Genomic DNA, 22,945 nt, shown 5'->3' with positions numbered 1-22,945 from the left:
GGCCAAAGGTTGGTGACAGCTATAAGCTCAATATCTGCCACAAACGAAACATATAAAATAACACAATACTTCCCTTCAACCGTACACATCACTTAAATCTCACATCACTTACTGAAGAAACAGTCACATGTAACACTTTCAGACTGTATCCTGGATTGATATGTCATAATGGATGGGAAGGTATTAAAGAGGTTGAGGTGAGATTCTTCAGACTATGATAGGGCACTGGGGAGGGGAGAAGGATGCTGTATCCTAGACATGCAAGTTGCAGAGCCTATGTGTATTCTGTTTATAATGGTTTCAGCTGGTGGCCACCACAAACCCTCCCACTCCAAATGTGCGCACACACTTTCTGACTCACCATCTGGTGCAATTTTTTTAATGCTATATTCAGCCAAATATTTTAACATTTAATGTTTAGTTCAATATTTACTGTAGAAAATCTGCCAGAGAAGCCCTGACAGCCAAGACTGCCCCTGGACCGGGCCAAGCTGAAAGAACTCAGAATTTGACAGTGCGCCATTTGAAACTTCCTATAGGCTAAAAGCAAACCAGATTTTCTCCTACATATTCACATTAACTTCTGACTAACATTGGTAACAAAATAATACGTAAAACACTTATCTCGTAACGCCATGCTTAGGCCCTTGGTACTGCAGTCTTCTTGCTCTCATTTGGAACAGCTGCTCTGTCAAAGGCCGATTCTGGAATTCCGTAAGTATTTGCATAACTTGGGTGCATAAGCTGGGAGGGCTGCTTTTGGAAAGAGGGCACTTGGCAGCTCTGCTGTCTGCATGGAGTTGATCCATTTTATCAGAACCCAAGACCATCCTGCCTAAAGGCTGGTCCACACTTCTGCTTGTCTGAGCGGTTTTCTGCTTGTCCTGTACTTTCTAGGCATGGGGTTGAGCGTTTTTCTATTTCCCCTGGAAAAACCCACTCTTGGTGCTGAATCGGAGCAAATGTCAATCCATGGAAAACCTTAAAAGATCGGGTTTTCCCAGGGAAACGCAGCCAGACCAAGCAGAAGTCTGGATGTCCCACAAAGAGCCATGTTGGGGAGAAAGTGGCTAGGCTTGTACAATGTCGGTATTGCCTGCTTGTAGGTCTTCAAAGTATGACACAATATTATGTTCTATCTATCCCACTGCATGGGGGCTGCTTTTCCCCTGTAAATTGGGTTAAAAGTTCTTTGGCAGGATGGTATGGGTCTTAATCATTTTTGCACCTTTTTGTTTGGAGACTTTTCACACATTTCGCTGACGGTAAAAAAAAAATCTTGATAGCAGTGTTCTGCCCCTTTCTTGTTTGCATGATACTTATCTGCATTGTCTCAAACTAGGCATAAAGTGTATGAGTTACAGACTGGACTACTTAAGCTGGTGTTGCTAAACTGAGTTTGGAATGTTTATTTTTAGAAGTATTCTGATTTAGGCTGCAATCTTAACCCCACTTACCTGAGCGTAGGTGCCACTGAATTCAACAAGACCTACTTTTGAGTAGATACAATTAGTATTGTACTTCAGTCTTTTAAAAAAAACAAAAACTTTAGGAAATTTTGCAGGGGACATTTGACCCAAAGCCAGCAGAGCTATTGACCACTTAAGTTCACTAAGGTGGAAGAAGAAGATCTCAGATGAAGAGAGAAAAATAGTCTGACCACATTTTTCCTGTCTCTTCCCCCCCGCCCCCGCCTATTACTGATGTAATCTTTGCCTCTGTTCCGTTCGTAAATGGTGCTCAATTTTGCATTCAAAACTCCTTTTTGAGGCAAATACAATTTCTCTAGATGTCACATTCTATCCAAGCTTTTATTTAAGAAAGAAAATCTGCATACTTGCCTGCTGTGCTGATTGCTGGCAAACCATCAGCCATCAGAAGACATATGGCTCAAATTTTAAATCTTGGCTGTCGGTTAGCCTCCGCTTCAAAAGCTCTAAATTTAGCCAACGAGTAACCACAGCAACAAACTTGCTATATATCCTTATCCAGTATTAAAACACACAGGTTCCTTCACAGAGTGCTAACCTTTCCTGCGTGGGCTATGCATTTAAAATGCAATTTGATGCCTGTTTAGATACTGTGTTTAAGAAATAATCTCTGGGAATAAGACCTTCCTCATTTCGCAGTTCAAAATTGCTGACACTCCATTTTAGTTCCTTTTTATACTTTTCCATATGCAGTCTCCCCACCCACATCATTTACTGTATCTAGGGACATGTCTATCTAGCGCGCTCTGGGAAAATATGACATTGGCATATAGAAAACTGACATAACTAGGAGATAAAAAAACCTGCTGCTGTTCAGCAGGGACCTCAACTAACTACTGCATCATGAATTTTTAAACACAAAGTTGTTGCTTTTCACAATGCACAAGCCACTGAAAATGGGAGAGGATGTACATTAGAGCAGAGATAGGGGAATTTGTCCTCATGGCGCTATCACCACTGGCCATGCTGGTTGGGGTTGAGGATTAGGGGAAAGGACTACGATACCACTCGGCATAACTACTGAACAAATTAAAACCTCTGCATTTTATCTTTTTATCTCCATTTAGAGAAGGGATTGGTACTTTCAAATTGCTCTCCTTGATGGATATTTGCCTCTAAAGCAGCAACCACTGCATGAACAAAATTGTAAACCAACTTTATAAGTAGTATAAATACTTCACCAAATTACAGATTAATAGGGATGCTAAGTAAAAAAAAAAAAAATTGTGGGTGCTGCAAGTGACGCTTATAAAACAGGCAAACATTTTCAGTTAAAATGCATGACATCTGCGGCTGCCTAAGGTCCAAAATTCATGTGACAATAAATTGATGGGTCACCCACCGTACTGGGTAAATTTGGATTTGTTGATTGCCATACTAAAAAGATTAGGGACTCAGCTATATTTGTCACAATAATAAGGTTTTGAATGTGTTATAATACCAGATGGCACCAGAGAGCAAAAAGGAGTTTATATGGATTTTTACGCAGGCTTTTTTTCTTTTTCTTTCGTTGTAAGAATTTAATTTCTGACTTACAGTGTTTTTAACTTGTGTCTAGATCCACCCTAGAAATGATTCACATGAACTTGCCTATTAAGGTCTTGGAAGCCCTTCTCTAGGTGCTCCTGCCTTCTAAGGTTAGGTGGGTGGCTAAAAAAAGATGCAGCAATCTCAGCAGTGGCACCTGAGTTGTGGAACTTCTGAGACATGGGACACACCACACCTTACCTTTAAAGCACTCTTTCTGTGTGACACCAGGGTGGCCACACTAGAGAATGGATGATGTACCAGCTCATGGATGGATAACTTGCGGCCCTTCTAAAGCTGTTGGGACCTCAGCTGCCCTCATCTCTGATCACTGGTTATGCTGGCTGGAGCTAAACATACAGATGACCACAGGAGTCCTATTTCTGTATAAGGCTGTGTGTGTAGACACTGATGGGGGGGGGGGAACGCAACGTCCCCGGCACCATCGGGGAGGGGGGTTACCATCACGGGCACTTCCCAGACATGCGCAACGCACCCCCAATGTGTTGGGTGCCACGCCCCCAGGACGCACGTCACACTCCCCCCAGCAGCATGCCACATCCCTGGGAAGTATGCCACCCCCCCGGGCGACATGCCACACCCCTGGGATGCACACCACCCCCCTGTGGGCGATGTGTCATGCCCCCGGGACGCATGCCAGCTACGTCCCCGTCTGCTCTCCACCCCCCGTGCTGGAGCATGCAGTTTCACCAGTCTGTAGGGCAGCAGTTCCCACTATGCTCTGAGGAGCACTTGGTGCTCCACAAAGCATCTCCCAAGTGCTCCACGGAGAGATCGAAAATAAAAATTATTAAATACGTGCCTTTGGCATAAGGGCGACGATTGTACTCCGTGATGAATTTCTCTCCTGAAAAGTGCTCCATGACTCAAAATGTTTGGGAACTGCTAGCGTAGAAGATAATTTTCATTTGCATAATTCTTCATGCAAAGCGGTAAGAATATAGAGCTCCACAAGAGAACAGGTAGTAGTACCATTTGGCATAGTATAACTGCCAAACCATCACTTATTATGTCATAACATTGGTGAACAGGATGGATTTTGTTTCACCATGCATTTTGAATGATTGCACCCCCCCTTTTGTGGAAGCAATCACTTTTTAATGATGTCACTTTGGTCCACACAAAAGAGTACATGTAAAATGATACAGGTGAGATTTAGGAGTTGGTTTTGTGAAAGGTAAACTGCAGCCTGCCTTAAGTAAAGGTAAAGGTACCCCTGCCCGAACGGGCCAGTCTTGACAGACTCTAGGGTTGTGCGCTCATCTCACTCTAGAGGCCGGGAGCCAGCGCTGTCTGCAGACACTTCCGGGTCACGTGGCCAGCGTGACGAAGCTGCTCTGGTGAGCCGGCACCAGCGCAGCACACGGAAACGCTGTTTACCTTCCCGCTAGTAAGCGGTCCCTATTTATCTACTTGCACCCGGGGGTGCTTTCGAACTGCTAGGTTGGCAGGCGCTGGGACCGAGCAACGGGAGCGCACCCCGCCACAGGGATTCGAACCGCCGACCATGCGATCGGCAAGTCCTAGGCGCTGAGGTTTTACCCACAGCACCACCCGCTTACATAAATGTACAGTCTTTTTTAAGCTTTTTCTTTATCGTTAGTTCAAATGCTACTGCCTCTTTTAGGAGGTGGTAAGTTCAAGGGCGGGACGCGGGTGGCGCTGTGGGTTAAACCACAGAGCCTAGGGCTTGCCAATCAGAAGGTCGGCGGTTCGAATCCCCGCCACGGGGTGAGCTCCGCCACGGGGTGAGCTCCCGTTGCTCGGTCCCTGCTCCTGCCCACCTAGCAGTTCGAAAGCACAAAGTGCAAGTAGATAAATAGGTACCACTCTGGCGGGAAGGTAAACGGCGTTTCCGTGCGCTGCTCTGGTTCTCCAGAAGCGGCTTAGTCATGCTGGCCACATGGCCCAGAAGCTGTCTGCGGACAAACGCCAGCTCCCTCAGCCTATAGAGCGAGATGAGCACCACAACTCCAGAGTTGTTTACTACTGGACCTAATGGTCAGGGGTCCCTTTACCTTTACCTTTAAGTTCAAGGGCAGGCTTTTTCGGGGTGGAGGGGTTGAGAAGGAGTTATAGGAGTATTGGGTCATGTTTTAGACCTCTCTTAAAGCACAATAATAGTTCTGTAAGAAACTAGAAGTTGATTTTTCATATTTTGCTTGACAGGAGTGTAACAGTTCTCCCCAAGTACAGGCTTGGAGTTAGGGATAGGCAACCTAAAATGTCAGGTTCAACAGGTGCCTATGTACCGTAAGCTACCCACTCATAGAATCATAGGCTCATAGACTTGTAGAGTTGGAAAGGACCCTGGCTGGGAGTCATCTAGTCCAATCCCCTGCAATAAAGGAATTTGGAAATTTCAACAAACGGTCCCCCATGCAATTTGAAACCACACCAGACCTTGCTTAGCTTTGCAAATGCGCTAGCAGCAACAAATATTACCACTATTTAACACCCACCACGGCACAAAGTAATGCAGTTTCACGTTTATTATGTGCCATTTACGTCACACCTACAAATTATGCCTCTGAATTTATGGAATGGTCTACGAATCCTGTATTTGGATGCCATCTTTAGAATTATTTAAAAAGTTGAACAAAAAATAAAATCGGTTTGGGGTGGCCCAGTGTTAAACTATTTAAAAATATGCAATAAACCGATTTGGAACAGGCTGTCAACCACATACTTTATTTATGTGAAAGGAGGGGTGTGTTGTGCCCTGAACATAAAATCTTTTGTTTGTTTGTTTCGAAGGAAACTCCAGCCCGGCGCCCTGTGAATTCTAATAAATATACATGACCAGAAAAAATAACTTTGCATCTCCACCCCCACCCACCCCATACACGTATGTTTCCTTTACGTGCCTCTCCTTCCACAGAGAGCTCCTATTCCAACACATCCTTGGCACATTTCAGGTCCGGCTGCCTTTATAACAGGCCGATATATATCTCCTGTCCTGAGCTAAATTCCACCGCCCCGCCCCTTTCTTCCTCTCCCTTTACAGTAAAAAGAAGCCGCTTCAGAGAATGCGGACTACATTTCCCAGAAGACCAAGCGGCTGCCACGCGAGGGCAGCGTGAGGCCGGCTTTCCAACGCCGCCGGGCCTTTGGGCGGAGCGAGCTTGTGCCGCCGCCCGGCCTTGTCACTTGGGCGGTAGTCGCCCTCCTTTGCCGCCGGGAGAAGCGCGTTGAGGAGGAGCTGCGGGCGCGAGCCTACGGAGGGAGCCGCGACCCAAGGCAGGTGGCTGGGGGGTCCTACTGTGGGGCAGGGGAGGTGGGCGGCGCTAAAAGAATTAAGACACCGCCAATTGGTTCCCGCCACTCAAACTCCTCCCTTCAGGCCGTGTCCTCTGGATGGCCCTTCAGCGGCGCTGCCTAGGAACTCTGCACATGCTCAGGCGGCGCTTCCTCCTGCGCGATGTGATCTCTGCGCCGCCTTCCCACAGTAAAAGCCACGCCCGAGGCGGCTTACAACACGGAAAAGCACACAATTGTAGCAGAAGTAATAGCGCACGATAAATGAAACGTCAAAAAGTACAAAGCCAAATTAAAACAACAGCGCCGCCCCTCGAATTTTGAGGGGTTTGTTTTGTGTGGTGGTGGCCGTAGGGTCGCTTCAGGAATTGCAGATTTTCGGTGAGGCTGTCTTAAGAGAACCAGTGTGGTGCAGTGGTTAAGAGTGTTGGATTTTTCGACTGAAAAATTAAATCACCGATACTGTTAATGTACCAATTGTAGCATGCCCAAAGCTCTGTGCATGAGATACAGGCATGGGATAGGCACCTGAGAAAAGCTAACTACAACTTTGAAACAGTCTGATTTGACTAGTATTGGAGCCATTGACTCTGTTACTAACCCATTTTATAAAGCAATGTATGGTTAGAAATGGAATATTTCTGTCCCCACTTCACGGTTTTTGAAGGATGTGTATGAAAATACCTTAAGATCCTAAGGCCAGTTAGAGGAGACAAATCTGGAATAGGTTCTCTCAGTGTAAGGCAGCTTTGCATCTTCAAGAAAAGTTTCCTATAAATGCACTGCCCTGCTGTCTGTTTGCTAGACTGTTCTGGATTGATCGTTTGTTTTTGCAGTGTAAATAATTATCTTCACATTCATTTTACAGTGTTGGAAAAATAAAATCCTATATTGGAACCAGAGTTTTCAATAGAAAAACATTAAGAAAGATGCATTGGGGTTATGATGGTCAATATTTTATTGTAGTAGCATTTTTGTATTTTCTCATCTGAAAAGCAGTATACATACATACATATATATATTTAAATCACCAGTGTCCGCTAGCGTGAATGGATATTGAAGCTGCCTGTGGACCCTAGAGGGATGGTTGGCTATGACCCAGATTCCGAGTGTGCGTCTCTTACAACCGTGGACATAGCAACAGCAGGATCTGCATCTGGGTTTGTCACTCGAGCAATGATCAGCCCCTTTGACGTCCTAAAGATTCGTTTTCAGGTACAGTTCACATAACAGTTACTGTGTTGCTACAATGAACAAACAAAAAGTTTGCCATCAAACTTAAGCCATCAACTATGCCCATTGTCTTCTCGATCAGTAAGCTGTATAGTTAAGAAGCTACAGTCATACCTTGGGTTAAATGTCCTTCAGGTTGAGCGTTTTCAGGTTATGCTCCGTGTTACTTTCGGGTTTCGCCGTTTGCGCATGCGCAGACACTCAAAATGACGTCATGCGCATGCACGGAAGCGGCGAATCACGACCCGCGCACAGGCAGACGCGGGTTGCGTTTGCTTCAGGATGCAAACAGGGCGCCAGAACAGATCCCATTCACATTCAGAGGTACCACTGTATTCCTTTATGAGTCAGCTTTCATGCAATTTTGCTCACACACTGTGAGGGACCAAGTCCCTCAGCCTTTCTAGCCAAAGATCTAGCAAATGCATTTATCTGTGCTGGCTGAAACCAGCTGTGGTATAGCCCTTTCTAGGCTGTCTCATAAGAAGTGTTCTTAAATTGGACAGCCAGTTAAGTAAACTCATTCTCCAAGTCTCAATCCTTTATGTAGCTAAAAGAGCATCATCAGTGCACAAGACAGAGATATGAACAGACTTGAGAGGGACCCCAACATTTGCATGAATACAAACATCTTTAAAAACCCCTAAAGAGGGCATGACAAGAAAAGCAGACAGTGAGGACAGAGCGCAATCATTGTGGCCACAGAACACTAGCTGGGACATTGAATAGCAGCATAGTGCAACCTTTTGTTATAGACCCCACTTGTTTAACAGGCTTGTGTTACATGCAATTAGCATGCAAACACCTCAGAAGATGAAGTTAATTATCATGCCATTTGATTTTCGTAAGCCCTCTCTGCTTTAGAGATGTTATGTGAAAACTGGTAATATACTCTTGACAGTTAGAATTATGAGAGCAGTACATGGCCTGGAAAGAGTTGAGAGAAGCACCCTAATTATTTAAACCAGGGATATGGAACCTGTGGTCCTCTAACTCTCAGCATACCTGACCATTTGCTAAGCTGCCTGGGGTCATGTTCAACAACATGTGGAAGGCCACAGGTTTCATATCCTGAATTTAAACCATGAAGCAATTTACAGTGTATACATTAAAACTGAAAGCCAACTATGCCTGTCTTCTTTCAGCTTCAGATAGAAACATTTTCTGCCAGAAACCCCCAGGCTAAGTATCATGGCATCTGGCAGGCTGTTTGCAAGATTTTCCAGGAAGAAGGGCTACCAGCTTTCTGGAAGGGCCATGTCCCTGCTCAGCTCCTCTCAGTTACCTATGGAGCTGTCCAGGTAAGAATTAGGAAATGTTTGGGATTAACTCTCTACCCTGAGTGTTTTATCTTTTCCAGTGACTTACTCAGCAAATCTGTTTTGTTATAGCTGCCTTTCCTTTATTTGCCCTCAAGTACCAGTTTCACTTTTCTAAGGGCCAGTAATAGTAGTAGTAACAACAACAACAACATTGTAATTTATAAACTGCCCATCTGGGCATAACAAAGACTTCACTTTTTTGTCATCTGGACTCTTCCTGTGCTTTCTGACCATGTGCAAAGTACTTATAATGTTATTATGTGGAAGGAATAATAAGGATCAGTTAATCCAAAACCCTTACACTCTTAGGGAGGCATCCATTCCAACTCCTTGCAGTCCCCTCCCTGCAAAGCCTCTCTTGCAGTTTGAGAAACCCTCTGTCTGATTTTTCTCTTTGCAACTGCCAGTCTAATAAGTCCTCACTCCCTTCTTCTGTGTGGAGAGGTACAGAAGCCCCAGGCCTTTTATGAAGGTTCCCTGACAACCAGGAGAGGCTTTTCAGGAGGTAACAGTGAGGAGGAGGGATGGTGAAATATATTTTGCATGAACATTGCATTGGAAACGACCCTTTCCATCCAGTGACTGCAAGGTGGTTTGGCATCCAGACTGTGCTGTTGCTACGATCTTTCCATCCTTCTCCCTAATGACTGTAGTATAAATAGAGGACAAATAGATGGGTTTCAGTAACGTTTTGTTAGCATGCAGATCGACTTGCTGTAGGACACTAGTGTTCCTCAGTACTATACAATAGTAAAGGTGTGCAAACAGTGGTGCAGCTAGATGATTTAGCATCTGGACTGAATGGTCTTATAGTTCCTTCCCCCCTTTAGGTGATAATGTATATTACGCTGAGCTTCTTTCATCCCTCCCCACCATCTCCCCAGAAAAACATGTATGGTGCAACCTGAGCCTTCGCATATGTGCTCAGAATTAAATCCTTTTGTGTTCAATAATCTTATTCCAAAGTAAATGTGTGAATAAGCTTACACCCAATCTTTCACCCTGAGCTTTCACAGACAGAAAGATAAGGGAGAAGACAGTTTAGAGAGAAACAAAAAATGGGCAAAGCCAGAAAGGTGAAAGTTTGTCTCCCTACCCACCGCTTACAATTCCATGCTTTACACAACTGCTGTATCCCCACTATATTAGAGAGAGAAAGAAACCCAAGTGTTTGCCTAGACAATGCTGCCAAATAAAATATTAAAGACTGAACATGTTCAGAGTTTCATGTTGTAAGCTCATTTAATTCATAATGGCACCATCATAACTACAGGCTTAGAACGTGCTTTGCTTGTTTGGTCCTGATACTGAAAACCCCTGCAGGATGCAGAGTGCAGTCTGGACCACCTTCCAACTCTGCCCCACCCCTGCTGAGGTCAGTTGTACAACTTCACTGAAAATTGCCAGAGTAGAGTTAATGGAGAATTCAGGGACACCGTAGGTGGTGGTCTTGGGAATTGAGAAAAGACAGACAACACAATTGCAGGGATACCATCCAGGAAACCTAATGTCCAGCCATAGCAGTTGAGCTGAAACCTGATGGCAATGATACACAAGACATGATGGTCCAGTACTAGTAACTTCCCATTCAGCTGCTCATGCTGCTACTGCCGCATCCTCACATGGGGTGCAGCTGAAGTGCTTTGAGACAGAATGCCTTTTCTTACTTACTTGTTGAAATATACTTGGAGTCGAGTGTGGATTTCATGCTCTTTATTCAGCTCATAGTAGTGAGGAATGCCAGTTCCCCCGAAATGTCTGCTTTATATACATTATTTACACAGTGGGCCCCACATGATTGGCTAATTCCGGGATTCTCCTGTAGGTCAATCAGGTTGCAGATTCACTTCCACCTGTAATTGGATTGGGTGGCTCCTGCAGACCAATCAGACTGCTGCATTCTGGATCCTATTGTTCTGGGATCAATCAGACTGCTGCATTCTGAATCCTATTGTTCTAGGACCAATCAGTCTGCTGCATTTTGGATCCTATTCAACTCAGTACATAACACGTGTATTAAAAATATATTTAAAAATATTAAAAAATGTTACTGTGATATGTGTGGCTGGGCTGCAGTGGAGATTTTAGGTGATAGGTTTCATTCTCCTCACTGTGGGTGGCAACCATATTTCTTACCTAAACTGATGGTGTTCATCTCTTGTTTTTCTTTCTATGCAAGTTTGTAAGCTTTGAGTTTCTGACGAAGTTGGTGCACCAGGGCACATCTTATGATGCCAGAGGCTTCACAGTGCACTTTTTCTGTGGCGGGCTGTCTGCTTGTGCTGCCACTGTGGCAGTTCAGCCCCTGGACACACTGCGTACCCGCTTGGCTGCCCAAGGTGAGCCAAAGGTAAGAAATGGGTGAGAAGTTTTCCCCCTGCTAAGTCTGTCTCCTCTGTCTGCTGTGTGCATCCTTTCCCAGTTGGTTCTGCTCCCACCAATTTAGGTGATGGTCATTTGGTGATCTTGGAAGCACATGGCAGTTTCTTTATTTACTTACAGGATCAAGAATGAGCAGCCGCAGGCCATAGGCCCATGGGCTCCCTTCCACTCCTTTCCCCATGCACAAGAGGAGATGGGAAGCTTCTGCATTTGCTATTTTGTTTGAATGTAGCAAACTATGGTTTGCACAAACCATTAGGAAGAATATACTGGTACCTTGGTTTACAACCATAATCCGTTCCGGAGGTCCGTTTGTAAACCAAAACAGGTTGTAACCCAAGGCGCGCTTTCGCCAATGGGGCCTCCCAAAAAAATTTGTTCGTAATCCCAAAAAAATGGGTTGTAATCCAAAAAAAGGTTTGAAACCGGGACACGCACTTCCGGGTTTGACGTGTTTGTAATCCAAAACGTATGCAAACCAAGACGTATGCAAACCAAGGTACCACTGTATAGCCAATTTACCAAGTGGTAACAATTTTCTACCACACAGTTCGTTAGTCATAGATATTAATGAAAACATAGTGTGAATTATTTTTTTTCTGCCCCACATGCTTGTATATAGTAAAGGTTGGGGGGCTTTATCAAATGGTAAGATTTCCCCACATCTACCAATTGTGGAGTTAGTAATTGATGCTTCCCCTCCCCCAACATGGGACGCGGGTGGCGCTGTTGGTAAAAGCCTCAGCCCCTAGGGCTTGCTGATCGAAAGGTCGGCGGTTCGAATCCCCGCGGCGGGGTGCGCTCCCGTTGTTCAGTCCCAGCGCCTGCCAACCTAGCAGTTCGAAAGCACTCCCGGGTGCAAGTAGATAAATAGGGACCGCTTTCTAGCGGGAAGGTAAACGGCGTTTCCGTGTGCGGCTCTGGCTCGCCAGAGCAGCAATGTCACGCTGGCCACGTGACCCGGAAGTGTCTCCGGACAGCGCTGGCCCCCGGCCTCTAGAGTGAGATGGGCGCACAACCCTAGAGTCTGTCAAGACTGGCCCGTACGGGCAGGGGTACCTTTACCTTTACCTTTACCTCCCCCAACACAAATCTAAATTTTGGGCCCAGGGATCTTCTCTTCTGTCTCCAGAAAAGTGATGGTTTTGAATTCAGAACAATCGGTATTTTGCAGAAATATGCTCAATTAGCATGAAATGCCTTCATGCAGTGCATGGTTAATAGAATTTGCTCCCACAGGAGGCTGTGTTGGCCACCAATTAGGTTGGCTTTGAAAGAATGCCAGTTGTCAGAAACTGGAGAGGAGGAGAGTGTCCTTGCGCTTGGACTCTCCCTGTGGGCTTCCCACAGGTATGTGGTTGACGATGGTGAAAACAGGATTTTTTTATCTAGATGGGCCATAGGCCTGATTGGGTAGGCTCGTCTTATGATAAATAATTCTGTCTTACCCTATATAGAGTTTAGGTCTTAGAGGAGCAAGGTTTACTATTCCCCTTGCAAGATCACAGCAAGTGGGTAAGGTGGGAAAATTTGACTGGACATTTTAAGGTGGAATTTGATTGGTGTGAAAAGTATGTGCAGAAGCTCCACTCCATAAACTCTGGAGCTTTTTGGGAGCATTGCTGAAGCCTGACTTACACACTGATGCATATAGAGCAATAAATATCATAGGCCTCTGTTAATGAGCCACACAAGGAAACATACTCACCCATGAACTGTTTTAGATTTACAGGAACTTCCGCCATGCTGTAGCATGTGTGTACCAGCAAGAAGGGCTGTTGAGTTTTTATAAGGGGCTCAGCCCTACTCTCATTGCCATTGTCCCCTATGCTGGCTTCCAGTTTTCCTTCTATAGTCTCCTGAAGAAACTGTATGACTGGATCGTTCCAAGTGAAGAAATGAAAACAGGTTAGTCCTGGGGGTTGGAAAAGTGTTGGGGGGAATTGTCTGTGCACCTGTGTAACACTCCCACCCACCCCAGTTTTTTATTTTAAATAACTTTTTATTAGGCTTTATAAACAAGGATAATATAAATAATACATGATACAGATAAATAGACCAAGTCTTCTACTGTCATTTGCATATCAGAAAAATAGCACGCTAAATTTGCAGTAATATCTACAACATCTGGTTCCTTGTTAGTGGTCAGTGCTTTTGGTTCATGAATCCCACCCACTTTAGTTGATGCAGTCTGTCACTAAGGTGTACATAGTTGTGCTTGGAAAGTTGCTCCAAGGGCTCCAGCTATTGGTTTTTCTTGTAAATCACTGCTTAATAAAAGTGCTCTATGGATAACTAATCATAATAACACTGGAAGCCTTTAACTAATTCCTGTCTTAAGCTACCAAGCAGTTCTGAAACACATCCCTCAACTCCAGACTTCTCTTTTTCAGGTAATATTAAAAACTTTGTCTGCGGCAGCTGTGCTGGCGTCCTCAGCAAAACCCTCACTTATCCTTTTGACCTGTTCAAGAAAAGACTGCAGGTAGCTGGCTTTGAGCAAGCCCGGGCAGCATTTGGGCAGGTGAGAGACGTTTCAGATTGCAGGGATCTTTCTGCCTCCCTTTTTTTTGTGTACCTAACGTAGCCCACAATTTATGTAAACCAGGCGGATAAATTGAAAGTAAAATCTGAAACAACCTAGTCTTAAACTATAAAGGATAACTTTATAACAGCATTGTGTGACGTAAGGGCAGTGTGGCACTAAAATTAAGAATCCCACTGCTTATTTGGAGCTGTGTGATGGAGGAACAAAATGGATTCATTGGAGATACTACTGGAAAACTGGTCTTATCCTCACTGACCAGAGAACTGTGTGACCAATTACACAATCAGTATATTTGTTACTTTTAATTTTTTTTAAAATGATATTTATTCAAATTTTCATCCATACATAAACACAAAAAAGAGTAACAAGAAAAACAGAAAAATACAGCAAAAAGTAAAAGAAAAAGAAAAAACCAAAAAAGAAAAAAGAAAAATACAAATCTCAGATTACAACTTTTCATTTGCTTATTTCTTGAACCTCCTCACACCTCCCTTTTTGTATTCTAGTTTAAATTGTTATTCCAGCAAATTCTTCCCATGTTTCTCAATTTTAATTTAAATAATTAATCTTCGCAATCTATCTTATATGTTGATTCGACATAACCTTTCCATCTTTTAATATTATCTGTTATTCAATTTACCTTAATCTCTTTAACCTTATCTTATCTTAAAAATCTTAAAATTTCAAAGTTTACATCATATTTATACATATCTCCTTAAATCATTTCTGCTAAAGCCAATTTAGTTCCTTTCCAGCATATTCCCTGATATTTCATTAATGTTACACTAATTCCAAAATTAACAAAAGAATTTCCCTTTGTATCTCTAATTTTTATCCAGCAGTCCCTTCTTCCTGGTTTCGGATTGTGTCAGTCCTTTCTGTCCATTACATCCAGTCCATCAATCTGGTGTTCTAATGTCCGAGGCCCTTAAATCTCTTCTAGGCCCCTTCTGCAGATTTTCTTGTTCTTGTTTGTGCTTACGCACTTCTTTGTCTATTGTTAGTTTCTTGGGGAGTGGGTCTCCGGAGGGTTCCATCCGGTAATAATTTCCATTTTCCTTCATCAGACTGGCCCCTTCCCCCCAGTCCCACTCCCCGTCGACATCTTTGTAATCCAAAGAAACTTTATCCAAAAAATAGTTCTTCACCTGTTTCATGGTCCCACTAGAGTTAAAAGCTTCCTTGATTTCAAACACTTCCCAGCACTCTCCAAGTTCCATCTTCCAACGCAGTGGCTTTTGTTCCTGCAGGACTTTGGATCTCTCCATTTGTGTTGTTTGAGGAGTAATCACTACCTCTTCCTTCTTCATCTGCCCTTGGACTTGCCTTGTTAAGCCAGATTCCTGAATTAATCGCTGTATAGCTTCTTTATCCTTATTCTCTGTTAAATCATATTCACTGGCCACAGCACTCATCAAGTCCAATTTTTCATGCATCAAGTTCATTTTATCATGCAGCTGCTCCAGCAAAACATTTGTCATGCCAAGGGCAGACACCAAATCTTCCTTCCAACACATTTCTGTCAAGGTCAAACGACTGGTCCCACGATCCGAATCTCGCAGCTGTAGAGTCTACAAATAAACTGCGACAACAAACTGACAAGCTCCCTCTAGGGGACACAATTTCTATTTGTATCCAATTTTAAAATGTATCCACCAAAGAAGATTACTTTCGATTTCAAGTCCTTTCGATTTTCAGATACTTTGTTTCTTTAAAATGCAAAAATGCAGAAAGTAGCGTTGAAGTTAATTTGTTTCTCTTTAGCTATCTGTCAAAAGTACTCCGCTTTCAATCAATGGACGTCTCAAACAATTTCTGTCCCGACACCCCGTCCCCAGGTTAGGGACGATGGAAACTTCAATTCCTTTACTCTCCTCCTGCAGGATTGAACAGTCAAATTCCCCCCCACTTTTCTCCTGCTTCCAAGGGGGTTTTATTAGTTGTAGATGCAGGAAATTTCCAATTTTAAAGCAGTTTTCCAGGCTATTAGGTTGCAGGGTCTTTGCTTCAGTCTATATACAAAAAGCGGGAGGCGGACTTCCTGTTTAAACCTTCCCGCTTCGTGCCTAATTCATAAATTTTGCAATTTTCTTAATCCAATTCTCCGTTTTTACTCACGGGTACTTGATTTAGAGTCCAAATGTCATCAGGAAAAAGTCAGTGCTCTCCGGCAATGGCTGCGCGGCTTCCCTCCATGGAAATAGCGATCGGTTCGCAGCACCGCGCTACTCACCCCACTTCACTCCGGAGCCCCGAAAAGGGGTTTCCTCGTGAGTAGGGGAGGCGCTCTTGGTGCTCTGCCGAACCCCACGTTCCCAGGCTTCTCCGCCTGGGATTTCTAACGGGCCCCCGCCTTCGCCGCAGCGGGAAGACCCAATTTCCACGGAGCCCGTTCCTCCAGTCGGAGGAACACCGCCATTCGTCGATGGCGCTGACCCGGAAGTCCTATTTGTTACTTTTAAAATACTAATGTGCACACATTGAATTGATCCTGGAAATAAACTGGCAACCAGTGCAGCTGTTTTAAAACAGGGGGTGTATGTGATCTAAAGGGAATTTGATCTAAGTGCTGTATTTTGGACCAGTTGTAGTTCCTGGGCCGTTTTCAAGGGCAGCCTTGAATCTTTTCAGGATTCAGCCTCAAATTTTTTGGCCCACATCCAGCCCATCTTCCTTCAAGCACAGGCTTTAGCAGCTCACCAAGCCTCTCTTGATTCAGATGGAGCAGAGAGATGGAGCTGCGTGTCATTTTCATATCATGGATAACTTTACTCCAGATCTCTTTGCAACAGCTTCCAGAAACTTCACATATATATATTCCGTTCACAATCAGGTTCTGGTTTGACATCCTAATCCGTTAGCTGATGGTTTCTGCAAACCACTGTTTCCAATAATAGTACAAAATGGGAAGTTGAGTTCTGCTACAAACTGCACAAGGTTTCTTAACGGGCTGGATTTGTGCCATCCCTCACTCCATTCTCTTTCCCCCCAGGTGCGGACATATAGTGGCTTAGTGGACTGTGCCCAACAAATTGCACGGGATGAAGGAGCAAGAGGATTCTTCAAGGGCCTCTCCCCAAGCTTGCTGAAGGCTGCGTTTGCAACGGGCTTCACCTTTTTCTGGTATGAGATCTTCTGCAGTTTCCTGCGCGCCGTGAAGTACCCCAATGGCCCCAAAAAGCAGGAAGGCTGATATAAGAGAGCTCCTCTCTGTGGAGACTGAAACATTAATCTGTCAGCCACACTGTCATATGTGGGGAGCGGGGTGTGGGGTGTGGAATGTGGATTGTGGGGGGTGTTTGCAGAGTGGCAACGATTGTCTCTTTGCCAAAGCCCAGAAAGCACCTTACTACTATGTTTGGCCCAAATGAAAGGAGATTGCCTTCTGCAGCTTCTACCAAGGGCATTGTGGGCCTGTCTTTTCTCTCTGGAGCACTTCCTGTCATGCCTCCCATGAGCACTTCTTGTCTTGCCTTCCATGGAACAGGCATTAACACTGGGAGGAAGTTTACAGATATTGCTATTGAGGCCCTCCCATCTTAGCTAAGTTCAATGGGGAACACCGGCAAATCTCTCTCTGCTTTTCCCCCATCTTCTCATGACTGGGGCTGCTCTAACTGCTTTGAATCAAACCCTGACTTGACCTGCTCACACACACCCCTTAACTCTCCCGGGACACAGTTGCCAGCCCTGCTTTTCCAGCATTGACATTTTGTGGTGTTTACCTTAAACCAGAGCTATAGTAAGCCTTGCTTACAGGCATTTGCTTGATGGCACAGCTGCCTGTTAGAATGCTGGCTGCACTGGTGGTTCAGAATAGGAAGCAGAACTGCCGGGGGGGGGGTGCTGCTCCATTAGGACCAATGAGACTCTGCCCTCACAAACTTCAGCTTACCCTCAGTGGCACTGCCTGTCAGCTTCCTCCTCTTTGTAGGGAGGATAATAGGGAATTAACTAGAACTAGCTGGCTCTGCTTCTCATTGGTTCTGGCTCCACCTGCTGGTCTGTCAGTCCCAATGGGCACCAGCCAGCACCGGAAGCTGCTGCAGCTTATCATCAGTCCTTGTTTGTCCTTGCCTCTTGTGGGTGGTCTCAGAGGGCGTTATGGTGTTTTATCAACGATGGAGCAAATTCTATATTAAATAAAAAAGCAGTGGGGTCCAAACAAAGGGAGGCCTGCAGAAGAGTGGGTAACCATCTGCTCCCTTCCTGTCTTCTGTGCCAGTTCTATTGATGCTTGTGTGTCCCATATAAGCACATTTTTTTATCACCTGCCCCAAATTGCTAATGTGGCCAGTATAGTTTTGCAATAGGCCCACAAAAAAGGTGCCAACATTTCCCTTTTTTATAGTCTTGACTCCTGCACTCCTACCTTAATGCACATGTACTGAACTGAAAACTGGGGGAAGTTGCTTTCTGAACATAGCCCAAGTCTTTTAGTTTTTAATACTAATGAAGAAAATACCTCGTGATACTGATACTTAATATTTTGATAACTGCTCCAAAATAAGTTTATCCCCTGGCAGATCATCTCAGGCACAGGTTTCCAGCACAAGTGAAATAGCTACTTATCTGCAATAAACTGACTCCAGTATAATATTTAGCAACAAAGAGCTAAACTAAACTGTACGATTTGTCCAACTGAATTTGCCCAGTCTTCTAAATGAAGAAACCTGCAAGGAAAACCAGTCTGCAAACATGTCTGTGCAATGCTATACATGCAGACTTGGAAGTAGGTCCCTCTAAGTTAAATTAGACTTAAATGTGTTTAGGATTGCAGCCTTCAAATATGTCCAGAGTATTGGGGTGCTGAAGATTGGATCTATGTTCTTAAAGGAAAGACTCCATTTGCTCATCCATCTGTAGTTTTATTGGTCTGCTGGCAGTTGTGCTGTGCTCTTCATTAAATATAGAGTAGCATTTTGACATATAGAGTAGTTTTAAAGATCTGTTCCAATAAACTGGGTGCACTCGTGCCAATTCATTTTGCTTGCTGGAGAAGAAGGCAGTTTTCCTAAATTCAGTGTGGTAATAAGCTTTTTAAAAATAGGCACCTTTCTGTAACAAGACACTGTATCAGATGGCTAACCTGTACGTCACAACTCTCATCACCCTTAATTATCAGCTCTGCTGGCTGGTAATGAGGAATATGCACTACAGCATGTCTCAGCAGTTTGGGGAATGGAGAGAGAAATGTCTTTGCAGCCTTACAAACCAAGGAGCTGTCTGGGCTGGGATCCAATGAAAACCACTCAGCTCTTGCATCAGACAGAGTTCCCACCCTAGGCTCTCCTCCCACAGTATGGGCGCCACTGTGTGGGCCACACCCGTTCAGCCACACCACTGACTTGGACAGTGGGTGGAGATGTTTCCATCTGTTGCTACACAAGACAGATGTGAGACCTCTCATATTAAGCAGATTCTTATACAATCTTCAGAGCTAAGGGGTCTTATTTCAGAGGCCATGGGATCATTTGTGCTGGATCAGTAAAGCCGTAGCTATATCACCCAGGAGCAGAAAAATCAGAAATGTTCATTCCGGTCACTTTCTACTTTTTTGCCTGTTAAGAAAGGATTCTTCCTCATACATGTTTTGGAACAGTCCATGCTCCGTTTACTGTGTATTGCTGGAAGAGAATTTGACTGTACAAATCCCTTGAGTTACATACACCAAGAATGAAGCTTGCCTGTACTTCCTGAAATGTTTACACTGGGAAAGTCAACAGCTGCCCGCGCACCCTCCTTTCAAAGAACTGGTTAGCAAGTTGATTCAGGATCCTTTATAACATTCACTTTGGGCAGAATGGCATGTTTGTGGGTCCTGAACATACATTGCTAATGTGTGAAGGTGCATTTGCAGAGGAGCATCAGAGGCAGAGGGTAGGAGATGCCTAACTGGAAATCAGGCAGGCAGGAAGAGATATGGCCTCATGAGAATGAATTGGTCGTGGGAAGCCACCACCAGCACTTACTCACTGGTTGTCACATGCAGTTGCCCCCGCAACCCCGTATGTTGGCTTATCAACATGAATGCAGCAATGTATAGTTTCGCCGTCAGTGTGGCATTGGATGTAAGTGAAGAAGCCAGCCAAAATTGCAGTTGTTTTTGCCTTCAGAAGGTGGTATTTCTTGTAATGTTAAGGGGAACTTGCACGTTCAGGTGCACAGGCTCCTGAATATGGCAATAGTATGCACACCCCCACTTTCTGTGCTCAGATTGTGCCTGTCACTCTGCATTAGAGGTTTTCACAACTGACCACAGAGTGCTTTTTTCTGTAATATCCAAAGTTACTCTCATTTATAGTTCTGATGTGGCAAAAGCAACCCAGTGTGTATCTCTAGGGTTTATGAATAGGATGGTTCTACCTTGAAATAATCCTGCTGCTCATTTTCCAAACCTCTTTTGACTACATAGGCTAATTTTAATCTTGTGCCTTATCCCACCACCATGTCAATATGCACTTTACAAAGCTAAGCCTTGAAGTCCAGTGGTTTACTGAGCATCATAGATAGCATCAGGAGCTCAGCACTGCCTCCCCCTCAAATGGGGGGGGGGTAGTTGAAAGTGGTGACATGAGCACCTGTACTGTTGAGAACCCCACTGAAGTATCTAATGCATTTAAGGCCCTATACTGATTTCTAGTAGAGGATATGATATTGAGCTGCAAGTCTAGGATTGTACATCTCAAGATGCTTGCAGAAAGCACTTTGTTTGTGTAAACAGATGCACAAAAAACAAATGTTTCAGGATCAACTATTGAGGATTTTTAGAGTTTTTTTTCAACTCATGTTGTTGTATCAGGGGTTAATTTATTACAGCATTTGTATTCGTCATATATAAGCATATATATTTTTCAATGTGGAGGGCTAAGGATTTGCATATGCCTCAGATTTTCACCCTGTGTGAAAGATGTGCTGCTCTTGGAAGAAAGATAATAAATATATTTGACATAAATCTGTCCAGCTACTTTTTGTGTGTGACACCTATCAATCATGTCTTGTCTTAAAAAATCTGGCGGAGAAGCACCTTGCAAGCATTTTTTTCCCTTCTTCTGCACACAAGCAGCGACCTGGGAAGGACTGGGCCACAGGTGTTCTGAAGGTAAAACCAGACGTATACACAGAAGGGTCTCTTGCAAGCAGCGTAATCAATATGTGTTGCGCTTTGGGAATCTCTTGCTAAATACAGGGGGTGGGATTCAACTAACTAGCCCCACTATTGGAAGCCTGTGCAAGGACTTACACTAGTGCTGCAGGGCTCCCCCACCCCTGCTCACGGCCCTGAAATTGGCTCTGGCCTGTGGCTGAGACCCAAGAACAGCGTGAGGGGTGAAGAGGACAGGTGTGTGTGGTGTGGTTCATTCTGACTGGCAAGCTGAAAAGTTTGTGCTGACAAATTGATTGCCAAAGTACTGCACCAAATTCCTCCCAAAATGTGTATGATATGAAGTATTGTGGCAGTTCAGAATTAGAATGTAGATTGGACACTGACCAGAAAAACAGCCTGGCCTGCTTCTGGTCTTTTAATAGCAGCTTGATGCAGAAATCAGCATATGAAACTCTTCACAGCATTGAGACAAATGTTCTCACTGACTAAGCTCTGCACATCAGGCTGCTGTTAAAAGCACACACAGAAGCAGGGAATGGTTGGAAAGTTGGCACCTCCAGATGGAGATGAAAACAATAGCACTAGCTGGCTGTTAATTAGCTAGATTCCAGCGGAAATGGAACATAGCCTGTATATCATGTGCCAATATTTGATTCACTTCAAAGTTCACAGCTGAATTCACAAGAGGGTGCTGTTGTCACACAAGAAGGAGCAGCACTATGCTCATTTTGTCTTGCAAAGCTGTGGTATCTTAATTAGATCACCATAAGCTGGGTCAGTCCAAGAGGCATGAAGGACTATTAAAACAACAGATGGCTGACCTAATTGGTGCAGACAATACTACTGGGTGATTTATCCCACGCATCAAAAAGTAGGCCTAAGTACTGTCCAGGAAGGCAGGATTAATGCTGTTTTCATGTCAAGTGTTTTGCTCCTGGGAAGGGTGTCAATGGAATTAAGCTGGAAGTGTTCTAAACAGAGTGCTGTCTGTTAGAGGTAAGGTGACTAATGCATTGGATGGATGTGGCTAAGGGATGGAGGACCCTGCCATCTTTGGCAATGTATACCACAGGGAATCAAAGTAAGTACCTGCTGCTGAAGTTAAGGTTGGGGTAAAATGCTGCTGTTCCACAAAGGTAAGTGTGAGCATACCATCTTTCAACTGTTTTATCCATTTTGAGCAGGGATGGGGAATACTCCCAATGTTCTTGGGTTCTAACTCCTATAATCCCAGCCAGCATGACCGATAATTGGGGGGTTGTTAGTCTAACGGTAGGGGAGGACCGAGCACCAACAGATTCTCCATCCCCGATTTTGAGCATAAGAAACTTCCTTGTGTTGGGTTACAGTATTAGTCTATGTGGCCTAGGAGTGGCAGGGGTCATTTCCAAACCCTATCTGTAACCTGCTGCACATGCTGTTCCACTGTGCTACTGCTGTATCCATCCTACCCTTCTCCAGTATTTCATCTTCAAAAGCAACATCATTGTCTCTGGATATAGGAATTTTGATGTCCAGTTGCTCCCTAGAGTTACCAGTGCCCTAGTCTTGTGTATGCATTACTGCTTACTCTTGTGTGCTCCCACCATAGGTGTTTGAAACCGAGTACACATTACGTTACACACAATCCGTAGGTATTCTGTAGTTTCCTGAGAAATACTCCTGTTTCATTCACTTTCCCTCAAAGCAGCTTCCGTCATATTTGAAAATGGAAGGCATGGTTAAGCTGAGGTGTGTACCTTTGGGACAGCAGTTGCACATGCACAGGTGACAGCTTTGTTGAATAGGAGTTTGGCGCAGGGAAACAAGCAGACCAGGACCTGGGAGACCATGGTTCAAATCTCTATTCATCCATAAAGTTCACTGGGTAACCGTGGGCCAGTCACTGCCTCTCAGCCTAACCTACCTCACAGGGTTGTTGTGGGGATTAAATGAAGGGGGGGGAGAACCATGTACATCACCTTATGCTCCTTGGAGAAAAGGTGGGATATAAATTCAGTAAATGAATAAATAATGCTCACTGATAGCTTGACATACGTACATTAGCTCAGCTGTG

The 22,945-nt window shown here is 44.3% G+C and overlaps 1 protein-coding gene across 1 annotated transcript; it reads left to right on the top strand.

Moving 5' to 3' along the window:
* The first annotated feature begins 6,132 nt into the window (after positions 1 to 6,132).
* On the top strand, positions 6,133 to 17,335 carry SLC25A19 (solute carrier family 25 member 19). The gene is made up of 7 exons (XM_053375876.1): positions 6,133 to 6,278; positions 7,331 to 7,511; positions 8,675 to 8,830; positions 11,031 to 11,201; positions 12,958 to 13,141; positions 13,627 to 13,757; positions 16,774 to 17,335. The coding sequence occupies exons 2-7, from the start codon at positions 7,380 to 7,382 to the stop codon at positions 16,972 to 16,974; spliced, it is 975 nt and encodes a 324-aa protein (XP_053231851.1). The 5' UTR covers positions 6,133 to 6,278; positions 7,331 to 7,379; the 3' UTR covers positions 16,975 to 17,335.
* Positions 17,336 to 22,945: the final 5,610 nt, after the last annotated feature.

This window comes from Podarcis raffonei, chromosome 2, assembly GCF_027172205.1.
Source record: "Podarcis raffonei isolate rPodRaf1 chromosome 2, rPodRaf1.pri, whole genome shotgun sequence".
Taxonomy (NCBI): domain Eukaryota; kingdom Metazoa; phylum Chordata; class Lepidosauria; order Squamata; family Lacertidae; genus Podarcis; species Podarcis raffonei.
Note: the sequence above shows the minus strand (reverse complement) of the source record. Positions and strands in the feature narration are given on the sequence as shown.